The sequence below is a fragment of the Ahaetulla prasina genome, chromosome 3 (genome assembly GCF_028640845.1).
Source record: "Ahaetulla prasina isolate Xishuangbanna chromosome 3, ASM2864084v1, whole genome shotgun sequence".
Lineage (NCBI taxonomy): Eukaryota > Metazoa > Chordata > Lepidosauria > Squamata > Colubridae > Ahaetulla > Ahaetulla prasina.
In genome coordinates, this window is record NC_080541.1 from 228,832,094 (window position 1) to 228,845,854 (window position 13,761).

General features: G+C 49.9%; 1 protein-coding gene across 2 annotated transcripts in view; it reads left to right on the forward strand.

Annotated features, from left to right (window-relative positions):
* The first annotated feature begins 2,517 nt into the window (after positions 1-2,517).
* CCM2L (CCM2 like scaffold protein) overlaps positions 2,518-13,761 on the forward strand; it is a 32,435-nt gene continuing 21,191 nt past the window's right edge. For both annotated transcript variants that reach the window (XM_058174735.1, XM_058174736.1), the window contains exons 1-5: positions 2,518-2,644; positions 3,972-4,142; positions 6,358-6,441; positions 9,566-9,749; positions 11,980-12,464. In XM_058174735.1, the coding sequence (XP_058030718.1) occupies positions 2,615-2,644; positions 3,972-4,142; positions 6,358-6,441; positions 9,566-9,749; positions 11,980-12,464 (954 nt within the window). In that variant the 5' untranslated portion in view covers positions 2,518-2,614. The remainder of the gene's footprint in view (positions 2,645-3,971; positions 4,143-6,357; positions 6,442-9,565; positions 9,750-11,979; positions 12,465-13,761) is intronic.

The window sequence follows — 13,761 nt, forward strand, 5'->3', positions numbered from 1 at the left end:
TAAGGAAGACAGGAAGGAAGCATTCTGGTGGTATTTCTAGCCTAATCCTTTATTACCCTGCTTAGAGAAACTGCCTCTCGGGTTAACTCTTATTACATTGTAACAGCTAAGGCGAAGCGCCCATCGACGTGAGTGACGTTGAGTTGGCCACGCCCACACGGTCACATGACCACCGAGCCACGCCTACCCAGCTGGTCATTAGGACAGAGAGCCGCTTGTTAAATTATTTGAATCCCACCACTGGGAGGGGGGGCTCCTACCTAAAATGCTCTCTCAAATTACATTCGTGCTTTGGACTGAAATTTCTTGTTCCTCAAGGCTATTCCTATTTCCCATTACATCACCCAATTCTTCAACTACTCCGGGCAGCTTCCAACTAGGAAATAACATGTGCATTGAAGAAACGTAAAAGATGCAACTGACCAGAACTACATGTGTGTAGTTAGTGGCTCTGTCGTGTCGCACTCCTCCGCTGACGGCCGGGTCAGGGAAATCCAAATCAGGCGTGCCTATGCAGCTCTGCCAAAGTCCTAGCAAAGTTCTCAGGGCAGGCAGGAGACCAGAAAGTGACTTCAGCAAGATATGTTTAGACTTTACCTGACTCAGAGAATGCCAGAAAGCAGGTCCTTTATATAGGCCATGGGGTGTGGCTCCATGACTCAGCACTTATCCAGGCCTGCCCCTCCCTTCCTTCTGACGCCGCCGCCTATCAATCCTTCTGAAGCGAGGGTCACTCCAATCGGCAGCTGTTGGCAATTGACCTTCCTCAGGCTCACATGCTGTGGGGGAGGGGGAGGAGTCTAGTTGCTCCGTTTGCCTGGGCATGGAGCCAGAGCTGGGGGCTGGAGATACTTGCTCTTCTTCAGCCTGTCTGGGCATGGAGCCAGGGCTGGGGCCGGGAGATGCCCCCTCCTCAGCCTGTCTGGGCATGGAGCCAGGGCTGGGGGCTGGAGATACTTCCTCCTCTTCAGCCTGTCTGGGCATGGAGCCAGGGCTGGGGCCGGGAGGCCTGGTAGGACATTCTTCAGCGTTCGGAAGCAGATAAGCAGGCCCCGGCTGTGGTGGTGAGATCGGACGAGACACAACAGGCTCCATCTGGTGGGTATTAAAGGGTCTGGGCTTTGATTACATTGACTTTTGGGGTCCTCTCTGCAGAGACCCCTCCCCTGGTCAGGCTGGCCTAGCACAGATGGAACTGAAGCCCAGAACTGGCTGGGGGATTCTGGGAGTCAAAGGTCATCCGTCCTAAAGTGGCTGAGACTGAGACTGTGGACGGAGAGACCCTGTCTTGCAGGATGGATGGATGGGTGGGTGGGTGGGAGGATGGCCAAGGAAGGAAGGAAGGAAGGAAGGAAGGAAGGAAAAAAAGAAAGGGGGAGGGAAGGAGGAAAGGAGGAAGGAAGATTGGATGGCTGGGTGGGTGGGTAGAAGGAAGGAAGGAAGGAAGGAAGGAAGGAAGGAAGGAAGGAAGGAAGGAAGGAAGGAAGGAAGGAAGGAAGGAAGGAAGAAAAAGAAAGATTGGATGGGTGGGTAGGTGAAAAGAAGGAAGGAAAATGAAAGGGGAAGGTAAGGAGGAAAGGAAGGAAGGAGGAAGGAAGGAAGGAAGGAAGGAAGGAAGGAAGGAAGGAAGGAAGGAAGGAAGGAAAAAAGAAAGAAAGAAAAGAAGGAAGGAAGGAAGGAAGGAAGGGAAAGATTGGATGGATGGGTGGGTGGGTAGGTGAAAGGAAGGAAGGAAGGAAAGAAAGAAAGAAAGAAAGGAAGGAAAGAAAGAAAGAAAGAAAGAAAGAAAGAAAGAAAGAAAGAAAGAGAAAGAAAGAAAGAGAAAGATTGGATGGGTGGGTAGGTGAAAAGAAGGAAAGAAAATGAAACGGGAAGGAAGGAAGGAAGGGAAAGATTGGATGGGTGGGTAGGTGAAAAGAAGGAAGGAAAATGAAAGGGGAAGGTAAGGAGGAAAGTAAGGAAGGAAGGAAGAAAGGAAGGAAGGAAGGAAGGAAGGAAGGAAAAGAAAGAAAGGAAGGAAGGAAGAGGAAGGAAGGAAGGAAGGAAAGAAGGAAGGAAGGAAGGAAGAAACAAAAAGAAAGAAAGAGAAAGAAAGAAAGAAAGAAAAAAAGAAAGAAAGAAAGAAAGAAAGAAAGAAAGATTGGATGGATGGGTGGGTGGGTGGGAGGGAGGGTAGGGGAAAGGAAGGAAGGAAAGAAGATTGGGTGGGTGGGTGGCCAGCTGAATGGAAGGTAGGAAGGAAGGAAGGAAGGAAGGAAAGAAAAGAAAAATGGAAGCAAAATCTCTTTCCGAAGCATAAATTATCATCCCATTTTAAAGGCATCAAAGGCAGAAAGCCAGGCAGGATGAGCCAGACCCTCCCCTCCCCTCCTGCACCCATCCCCAACCAGGCGCCCCCTCCGCCCTCCCAGCCCAAGGCACCCAGAGGCTCCCACCAGATCCCGGATCCCTCTGGGCAGGCCTGCCCTCTGCACACCCAGGCGGGCGGGACGGGGCAGGGACGGGGCTGGGTGACCTCAGAGCCGGCCTTCCCCAGACAGGATGGGAGGACAATGGCCGGGTGGCGTAGAGGAAGAGGCGGCTTCCACGGGACGCAGCCGAAGGCGGAGAAGCCATGGAGTCCGAAGCAAAGAAAGAGAAGAAGGTAAGCTGGGAATTTCCCCCCCCCCGGGTGGGGTGGGGGTCATTTATGGGGGTGGGGGGGAAATGGGGGGCGACTCTGTACCTCTGTAGGCCAGGAGACCCCCCCCCGGCCCTCCTGGGCACCATGGTTAGTGTGGTCATTGCAGAGGGAGGCTGCTCTGGAGTTCCAGTCCTTGACTTACAACGGCTCATTTAGTGACCCTTCGAAGTTGCAACAGCACGGCAAAAATGGGCTTACGACCGTTTCCCACACCTACGACCATTGCACCATTCCTGGCGCCACATGATCGGAAACAGACACCTCACATTTATGACGGTTCTCCTCCTCTCCCACCATCCTTCTCCTTTTCCTTCTCCTTCTCCTCCTTCTCCTCCTTCTCCTTCTCCTCCTTTCCCACCATCCTTCTCCTGCTCCTTCCCCTTCCCCTTCCCCTTCTTCTTCTCCTTTTCCTTCTCCTTCTCCTTCTCCTCCTTCTCCTCCTTCTCCTCCTTCTCCTTCTCCTCCTCTCCCACCATCCTTCTCCTTCCTCTTCTTCTTCTTCTCCTTCTCCTTCCCCTTCTTCTTCTCCTTCTCCTTCTCCTTCTCCTCCTTCTCCTCCTTCTCCTTCTCCTCCTCTCCCACCATCCTTCTCCTGCTCCTTCCCCTTCCCCTTCTTCTTCTTCCCCTTCCCCTTCTTCTTCTCCTTTTCCTTCTCCTTCTCCTCCTTCTCCTTCTTCTCCTTCTCCTCCTCTCCCACCATCCTTCTCCTTCTCCCAGTGGTTAAATTCAATTTTTTTTATTACCGGTTCTGTGGGCGTGGCAGGGGAAGGATATTGCAAAATCCCCATTCCCTCCCCACTCGGGGACCAGCCAGAGGTGACATTTGCTGGTTCTCTGAACTACTCAAAATTTCCGCTACCGGTTCGCCAGAACCGGTCAGAGCCTGCTGGATTTCACCCCTGCCTTCTCCCCCTCCTCCTTTTCCTTTCTCAGAAAAGCCGGGAGCAAAATTGGACCTTCCACATCTCCCTTTCTTCCTCCTCCTCCTTCCTTCCCCTCCTTCTTCCTATTCTCCTTTGCAGGGCCCCCAAGGTGTAAACCTCCCCCCCCCCAAGCGTAGCATTGAACCGAAGCTGCGCTACCCGTCTTCTTCCTTGGCACGGCCGCGAAGCGAGTGGGCCCGGCCATCTGCAGTCCTCGCCGTCTGCCTGGCATCCTTCTTGCTACCTTGCAATCTGCTCGCCCTGCTGCCATCCACGCTCTGCCACCCACCGCCTGGCAGTGCCAGGGATGATGGCAGCTTGGTGACCTCCCTCCCCCTTCCCTCCCCTTTGCCTCCCCGTTGCAGGGATTCGTGTCCCCCATCAAGCGCCTGGTCTTCCCGAAAGCCTCCCGCAAGCAAGCGGTCAAGGGGAATGCCTGCCGCCGCCGGCCCCTCCACTCCGTGCCTCTGTACCCCCCAGACTACCTCATCGACCCCCAGATTCTGCTGCAGGACTACGTGGAAAAGGAGGTGAAGGTGAGTGCAGAATGGGGGAAACACTCTCACCCCCCCTTCCCCCGAGGCAGCTGGGTGCCCGGCAAACGTAGTCCATTCCCACAGCATCTTTCTTAGCCCCTCTGCCAACTGCACCAACCTGCGGGGTGTGTGTGTCACAGAGGTTCATTGTTTTCTTCCAGACATTTTATTACAAACCCCACCACCTTTCTGTCACTGATGATGTTATGTAGTTGGGTCATGAAATGTCTGCGAGGTAATAACCAAGCTCAGAGAGCACCAGGGACCCCACAGTCCTCCTCCTCCTCTTCCCTCTCTTCCTCTTCCTCCTCACCCACAGTCCTCTTCCTCCTCTTCCTCTTCCTCCTCTTCCCTCTCTTCCTCTTCCTCCTCACCCACAGTCCTCTTCCTCCTCCTCCCCCCTCTCTTCCTCCTCCTCACCCCACTCCATTCTAGCCCTGATGATATTACCTAGTTGGGTAATGAAACATCTGCACAAAAACAAGCAAGCTGAGAGAGCAACAAGGACCCTACAGTCCTTCTCCTCCTCCTCCTCCTCCTCCTCCTCCTCCTCCCTCTCTTCCTCTTCCTCCTCCTCACCTCACTCCATTCTAGCCCTGATGATATTACCTAGTTGGGTAATGAAACATTTGCACAAAAACAAGCAAGCTGAGAGAGCAACAAGGACCCTACAGTCCTTCTCCTCCTCCTCCTCCTCCTCCTCCTCCTCCTCCTCCTCCTCCCTCTCTTCCTCTTCCTCCTCCTCACCCCACTGTATTCTAGCCCTGATTATATTACCTAGTTGGGTAATGAAACATCTGCACAAAAACAAGCAAGCTCAGAGATCAGCAAGGACCGCACAAGGCCCCTTCCTCCTTCTTCTCCTCCTCCCCCTCCCCCTCCCTGCAAACCTCACTCCCTTCTAGCATTGATGATGTTCCCTAGTTGGGTCATGAAAGGTCTGCAAGAAAACAAGCAAGCTCAGAGAGCAACAAGGACCCCTCAGTTCTTCAACCCTGAGCTACAAATATCCTCCATATAAAGAACGGTTGCTAGAACTGGGTATGTCTAGTTTAATGAAAAGCAGGACTAGGGGTGATGTGATAGCAATATTCCAGTATTTGAGGGGCTGCCACAAAGAAGAGAGAGTCAAACTATTCTCCAAAGTGCCTGAAGGCAGGAGAAGAAACAATGGATGGAAACTGATCAAGGAGAGAAGCTACCTAGAACTAAGGAGAAACTTCCTGACAGTGAGAACAATCGACCAGTGGAACACCTTGCCACCAGAAATTGTGGGTTCTTCCATCACCAGAGGTTTTCAAAAAGAGATTGGACATCCTTTTGTCTAAAACGGTGTAGGGTCTCCTGCTTGAGTGAGGGGCTGGACTCCGAAGTCCCTTCCAGGTTCATGGGTCACTTTTTTTTTGGTGCTGTTGTGACTTCTAACAGTCGCTACACGAATGGTCAAGGGGGGGGGCTGTATTAAGGGACGGGGTTGCTTGGAGTTCTTGGGATTTGCAGATTTCCACAGGACAAATTTCGTGAGCAGCTTTTGTGAGGACAAGCCTGAAAGAAATCTTACAGAGGGTAAGTACGAGTGCCAATGAATCTCATTTAACAGAATAACGGAAGAGTTGGAAAGGGACCTCGGTGGTCTTCTAGTCCAACCCCCTCTGATCAGGCAGGAAATCCTATATAGCAGGGGTCTCCAACCTTGGCAACTTTAAGATTTGTGGACTTCAACTCCCAGAATCCCTCAGCCAGCTTTGCTGGCTGAGGGATTCTGGGAGTTGAAGTCCACAAGTCTTAAAGTTGCCAAGGTTGGAGACCCCTGCTATATAGCAATTCAGACCAAATTTTGAAAAGGCTCCGTGTGTAAAAACAGCAAGGAACATTTTAGAGTGATGGAACACTGTGTAACAGAAAACAAAAGTTCTACCCATATTCAACAATAAAGCTGAAGAATAAAGTAAAATTTTAAATTTTAAAAAAAATATAACATTTTTTCCTCTCTCCCCCAGCCCCGATCTGTGCCAAAAAAAACCCCTCCCCGACTTGCTAACAGACGAACGAGGAAAACAGCATCAAACAAAGCAAAGAGAAAGAATTGTTCCTGATTTGCGCAATCTGTGCTGATTTGTAAATTCTGCCTTTCTAAAAATATAATTCATGTTTAATCCGGTTTGGTTCTGATCATTTCTCATTTTTTCCCCCTTCTTTTTTTCCCTCCCCTCAGTTTTTAGGACATCTGACCTGGGTGAACTCATCCCTTAATCCTTCCAGCCGGGATGAATTATTGCAGCTTTTGGATACCGCCAGGGTAAATGCGCTTCAACGTGCTATCATGGGGCTCAATTCACCGTACAGCTAGTCCTCGACTTATAACCGTTCGTTTAGTGACCGTTCGAAGTTACCACCGCGCTGAAAAAAGTAACTGAGGGCCGTTTTTCACACTTACGACCGTCGCCCATCCCCAGGGTCACGTGATCAAAATTCAGACCTCAGCCACTGATTCATATTTATGACGGTCGCAGTGCCCCCCCCCCGCTCACGTGACACCCCCGCTTTTGCGACCTTCTGACAAGCAAAGTCAATGGGGGAACCCAGATTCGCTTAACAACTGTGCCAAGAAAAGTGGTAAAACGGGGCAAAACTCACTTACTAAATGTCTCACTTAGCAACGGAAATGTTGGGTTCAGTTGTGGTCGTAAGTCGAGGACTTGTCTCTAATGTTCTTGGAATGATTTTATTTAACTTAATGCAGGGGTGGGCAATTTTGCCAAGGGGCCATAAGAAACCCTGGGACTTTTGTGGAGGGCCGAAACGAGAGTTGAGAAGGTACGAAATTTTAATGGGTTTTTTTTTAGGTTGGTTTATGATAGTTTTAACTTATTTGGCCAATTTTAGAATCAGTTCTTTAATATGTTTTAAATTTTTGTTTATGTCTATGTTGTTTTTATTCTGGCTGTTAACCGCCCTGAGTCCTTCGGGAGAAGGGCGGTATAGAAATCGAATAAATAAATAAATAAATAAATAAATAAATAAATAAATAAATAAATAAATAAATAAATAAATAAATAAATAAATGTGTGTACATGTGTAAATTGTTAAAAAATATAGTTGCCTTCAAAACACAAAGCAGTGGAGTTTTATTGCCTGCATGGTTGTATCCTTACTTACGTTTGATTTTTAAGTTTGGATTGACTTCACCTGGCCCAATAGGGACAGCCAAAGGGGCGGATGTAGCCCGAGGAGGGGGGGCACCAAAGTGCCCAGGGTTGCCCTTAGGGCAGGGGTCTCCAAACCTGGCAACTTTCACACTTCAAACATGGCTGGCTGGGGAATTCTGGGAGTTGAAGTCCACAAGTGTTGTGACTCCAGCCCCTGAACCTGGCCCCACGCCTGACAGTGACTTCGAGAGTGAGGGGGAAGGGTCGGTAAGGCTTACCTCGGGAGCACCGATTCCTTTGGCCCGGCTCCAGGAGCCAGAACCAGGCCAGTCGGAGGACGTAATGAGGCCGTCATCCCCTGATTCCTCCCTTCCTCAGGCTACGCCTTCAGACCCAGCTGATAATAATAATAATAATAATCAAGCTTGGCTTCAGAAGATTAGAGAGGCGGCATCATCAAAAGGAAGGGTGGGGCAGGAGCCCCACCCCACAGGATATATAAGGAGCTTTGGGACTGCTCTCACTCCACGGGAAGCAAAGTTTAGCTGATCCGTTTCAAAAAGAGCTGAAAGTCTTGCTACGTGAGTCATTTGAACTTTGGCAGGCAGCTGCGATTTCTCTGCCAGGACTGATAAGAGCCGTGAATCCACTGGCTGAAGGCCAGCTCGTGGGTCTGAAGTGGGGAAGGAGACAGAACAACAAGTCTTATATTCGCCAAGTTTGGAGACCCCCTGCTCTAGAGATAAATTTTGTAATCTCACATATATTTACTGCAAAGGAAATTATCAATCGATCGATCAATAAGAAAAGAGCTGGAAGGGACCTTGGAGGTCTTCTAGTTCAAGCAGGAAACCCTAGACCATTTCAGACAAGTGGCTGTTCAGTCTTTTCTTAAAAACCTCCAGTGATGGAGCTTTCTGGTGGCAAGCAGTTCCACTGCTTAATTGTTCTCATTGTTGGAAGGTTTCTCCTTAGTTCCAGGCTGCTTCGCTCTTTGATTATTTAGAAGAGAAGAGAAGAGAAGAGGGACGGAAGGAAGAAGAATGGAAGGAGAGAGGAGAGGAGAGGAGGAGAAGAGAGAGATGGAAGGAAGAAGAATGGAAGGAGAGAGGAGAGGAGAGGAGAGGAAGGCCCTTCTAGTAGAGGTGGAAGGAACCTTGGAGGTCTTCTAGTCCAGCCCCCTGCTTAAGCAGGAGGCCCTATACTGTTTCAGACAAATGGCTGTCCAGTTTCTTCTTAAAATCCTCCAGTAATGGAGTACCACAACTTCTGGTGGCAAGCAGTTCCACTGGCTAATTGTTCTCACTCTTAGGAAGTTTCTCCTTAATTCCAGGTTGTTTCTCTCCTTGAGGAGTTTCCATCTGTTGTTCCTTGTCCTGCCTTGTGGTCCTTTGGAAAATAAGTTGACCCCCCTCTTCTTTGGGGCAGCCCCTCAGATATTGGAAAGCTGCTATTACGTCCCCCCAAAGTCTTTCTTTTCTCTAGACTGACCTAAATTGGCAACTTCTCCTTTTTATTTCTTTTTATTCTTTCTTGGAATCTGCAGCCATCCAGAATTCTCAGGAGAATTCTCTACTCCCTTGGCCTTTTTTGTCCCATCTGCAACTTTCTGCAAAAGAACCCCTGACTTTTTGCCCTTGGGGGGGTCCAGTGGTCGTCCGAGGGGCTGGAAAAGGCTGTGGCACATGGTGCCTCTCGCACTGCAAAGGGGGGTCGGTGTGGGGTGCCTGGGCTTTGTCACCGCTGAATTTTATTTATTTTTTATTTTTATTTATTTATTTTGTCACAACAATATATATATATAAGTATCATACAAAAAGATTATACAGTATATAAACATATATATGAGTAAATATTAGGAGGTATAAGCGTATATATAGGAAGAAGAAAAGAAAAACAATAGGACAGGAACGGTAGGCACGTTTGTGCTCTTATGCACGCCCCTTATGGTCTTCTTAGGAATGGGGTGAGGTCAATAGTAGAAAGTTTTTGGATAAAGCTTTTAGGATTATGGGAAGAGACCATAGAGTCAGGTAAAGTATTCCAAGCACTGAAGATTCTGTTACAGAAGTCATATTTTTTGCAATCTAGATTAAAGCAGTTGACATTAAGTTTAAATCTATTGGTTGCTCTTGTATTATTGCAATTAAAGCTGAAGTAGTCTTTGACAGGAAGGACATTACAATAGATGATTCTGTGAGTTAAACTTAGGTCTTGTCGAAGGCGACGGAGTTCCAAGTTTTTCCTAACTTTTCCCTGCTTTTCCTCCCGCAGCAACTGAAGGAGCTGCCGCTGCAGACCACACCTGAGCAGGACAGCATCTTGAGCCTCTCGGCCCGCTGCCTCCTGCTCACCTGGCGGGACAATGAGGAGCTCATCCTTCGGATCCCCACTCATGAGATTGCCGCCGCTTCCTACCTGAGGGACGATGCGCTGCACCTGCTGGTGCTGAAGACAGGTGCACGAGGAGGAGGAGGAGGAGGAGGAGGGAGGAGGTGGGCGGGAAGGAGAGACCCCTGCCGCCTCTCTTCGCTCAGGTTGGCCCAGGGAGAGGCTCCTTTCGATTGGCTGCATCTCTTGCCTGTCCCAACTCTTCCCGCCCACGCCCCCAATTTGCAGGTGTCGGGTCAGGATCTGCATCAGGTCAAGGTCCAGAACCTGCTCAGGTCTCAAATAAGGGCAAGTTCCAGATCCAAGTCTGGATTCAGGCCCAGGTCCTGTTCTAGATCCTGAGCTAGATCTGGACTGGATCCAGACTTGAATCTGGACCTGGATCTGGAACTTGTCCTGATCTGAGACCTGAGCAGGACCTGATCTAGATCCTGAACCAGATCTGGATCCAGGTCAAGACAGAGATTCAAGTTAAGGTCTAAAGCCAAGTCTAGATCCAGGAAAATATCTAGATCCCAGTCTAGGTCCAGGGGTGGTCTAGAACAGGAGTCACCAACCTTTCGGACCTCAGGGACCACTAAATCCATAATTTTAAATCCCACGGACCACTAATATGATTTTTTTAAAAAGATAAATAGTATTTAGTGCAATATAAAAAATGCAAATAGTTTTTCTGCGGACCACCAAAGTTTTCTCACGGACCACCGGTTGGTGACCACTGGTCTAGAATGAGGACCAGGTTCAGATCCAGATCCAGATTTAGATCTGGATCCAAGTCCTGATCCATTATCTTGACCCAAGTCTAGGTCCAGATCTAGATATAATATATAATATAACAACAGAGTTGGAAGGGACCTTGGAGGCCTTCTAGTCCTTCTAGATGTAGGTCCAGATCTGGATCCAGGTCCTGGTCCAGGTTAAGACACAGATCCAAGTTAAGGTCTAGGTCCAGATCTAGATCCAGGCATAGATCTAATCTCAGTCCAGGTCCAGGTGCAGTCTAGAATGTGGACCAGGTTCAGGTCCAGATCTGGATCTAGATCCTGATCCATTATCTACACCGATGCCCTGATCATGATCTAGATGCAGGTCCAGATCTGGATTCGGGTCCAGGTCCAGGTCCAGATCTAGGTCCTCGTTCAACCTCTGTAGGATTTCTTTCAGGCTTGTCCTCACAAAAGCTGCTCACGAAATTTGTCCTGTGGAAATCTGCAAATCCCAAGAACTCCAAGCAACCCCATCCCTTAATACAGCCCCCCCCCTTGACCATTCGTGTAGCGACTGTTAGAAGTCACAACAGCACCAAAAAAAAAAAGTGACCCATGATCCTGGAAGGGACTTTGGAGGTCTTCCAGTCCAACCCCTCACTCAAGCAGGAGACCCTACACCATTTTAGACAAAAGGATGTCCAATCTCTTTTTGAAAACCTCTAGTGATGGAAGAACCCACAATTTCTGGTGGCAAGGTGTTCCACTGGTCGATTGTTCTCACTGTCAGGAAGTTTCTCCTTAGTTCTAGGTAGCTTCTCTCCTTGATCAGTTTCCATCCATTGTTTCTTCTCCTGCCTTCAGGCACTTTGGAGAATAGTTTGACTCTCTCTTCTTTGTGGCAGCCCCTCAAATACTGAAATATTGCTATCACATCACCCCTAGTCCTGCTTTTCATTAAACTAGACATACCCAGTTCTAGCAACCGTTCTTTATATGGAGGATATTTGCAGCTCAGGGTTGAAGAACTGAGGGGTCCTTGTTGCTCTCTGAGCTTGCTTGTTTTCTTGCAGACCTTTCATGACCCAACTAGGGAACATCATCAGTGCTAGAAGGGAGGGAGGTTTGCAGGGAGGGGGGGGAGGAGGAAGACAATGGACTTCCTGATTCTCTCTGAATGTGGTAGATTTTTTTTTTCTTGCAGAGATTTCATGACCCAACTACGTAACACCACCAGTGCGAGTAGGGTGGTGGGGTTTGTAATAAAACATCTGCAAGAAAACAGTCAACCTCTGAGAGAACCAAGGAGTGGGGTGTGCAGAGAGGAGGAGGAGGAGGAGGGGGAAGAGGACTATGGGGTCCCTGCTGCTCTCTGAGCTAGGTTGTTTTCTTGCAGACATTTCACGACCCAACTAGGGAACACCATCAGTGCTAAAAGGGAATAAGGTTTGCGGAGAGGAGGAGGAGGAGGAGAAGGAGGAGGAGGACTGTGGGGCCCTTGCTGCTTGTTTCCTTGCAGATGTTTCATGAACCAAACTAGCTAACATCGTCATTCTTGGGCTGGGTTTCTTCCATTTCTCCCTGTGCCAGGCCTGGGCGTTGACCCGGTTCCCGCAGGTGGCACTTTTGACCTTTATCCTGGAATCCCGCAACCGGACAAGAAATATCCTGCAGCAGCCGCTGCCGAGAAGAGACCCCCGGATTCCCGGCAGTTGGGCTGCCCCATGGAACGGCGCCACACCATCTGCAGCCTGGACTGGAGGATGTCTCGAGGGGGCTCCGAGGGACGTCCGAGCGGTGGAGGGAGCCTGGAGCGCAAGCAGGCCACAGGCAGCTGGGAGAAGAGACAACGGACCAGCAGTGGCACCGGGAGAGCCTTCGGCAGCTGGGAACACCGGCAAGCCCACAGCGGCAGCTGGGAGCGCCGGCACGGCAGCCAACCTGGGGGCAGCTGGGAGCGCGGGAAAACCTACGGCAGCTGGGAACATAGGCACACGGGCAGCAACCCCTTGGACCCCAAAGAACACTGCCCGGATGCCTACTGCAACCTGGTCATCTTGGCCGTGGCCAACCGAGTGAGTGTGCCAGCCCTGCGGCAAGAGGTTGTTTTTTTCTTTCACATGCAGGGTTCTAAAGGTCATCCAGACAGTCCCCCATCCATGGAACAGGAGGGGGGAGCAAAACTTTGGTTTGCTTTCAGTTTGGAAACCAAGGGGACACCTTATGTTCTGTCCCCCTCGCCTCAGTCTGAGCGATGACTTAATTAGCTGGCACTATCAGCTCTGGCAGCAAACTAGCGAGCGTCTGCCAAGTGTCTCTGTTATCTCCCTTGGTGCCAATGAGTCAACAAACAGTAGTTCAGCTCTAGTCAAGCAGTTGATTGGCCTGCTACAAAGAGGCATAGCAGCCCTTGCTGCTTTTATATCCTGTGGGGTGTGGCTCCATGACTCAGCACTTCCTAGGACTGCCCCACCCCTGCTTCTGTTGTTCCCTCCTCTCCTGCCTACGAAACCTAGGGTCCAGCCAGGCCTGATTGCCATCAGCTGGGTCTGAAGGTGTGGCCTGGGGGGGGAAGAGTCAGGGGACGGAGGCCTTGTTATCTCCTCCACCTGGCCTGCCTCTGGCTCCTGGAGCTGAGCCAGGGAAGCTGGTGCTCCCAGGTAAATCCTGATGGCCCTTCCCCCTCACTTTCCAAGTCACTTTCTGGCAGGGGGCCCGGCTCGGGGGGGGGGCGCAGACACAACACCTTAAAACAGGGGTCTCTAACTTTGGCCACTTTAAGCCTGGAGGACTTTTAACTCCCAGAATTCCCCAGCCAGCAAAGAATTCTGGGAGTTAAAGTCCTCCAGGCTTAAAGTGGCCAAGGTTGGAGACCCCTGCCTTAAAGCGCTGTTCCTTGAACTCAACCATTTTAAGATGGGGAGACTTCAAAGTCTCAGACTTCCCAAGCCAGAAATTCAGGAGACTGTGAGTTCTAATTCTGCCTTAGGCACAAAAGCCAGGTGGGTGACTTTAGGCCAATCACCAGGAGATGGTGAGTTCTAGTCCCGCTTTAGGCATGAAAGCCAGCTAGGCAGGGGTGAAATGCTCCCAGTTTGGACCGGATCGCCCAATCGGGTAGCGATGGCGGCAGGTGGTTTGGAGAACCGGTAGCAAAAATCCCTGCCCCCCTCATACCCAGCTTAGCCGCGCAATCATCAGAGGTTGTTTTTTTTTACTTTTAAAAGCATTTTTTCTTCGCCCGAAAAAATGCTTCTAAAAGTAAAAAAAAAAAAAAGTTGGCCACCCCCACCCTGTCACATTACCCACCAATAGTAACAAATTTTACATTTCACCCCTGAAGCTAAATGACTTTGGGCCAATCACCAGGAG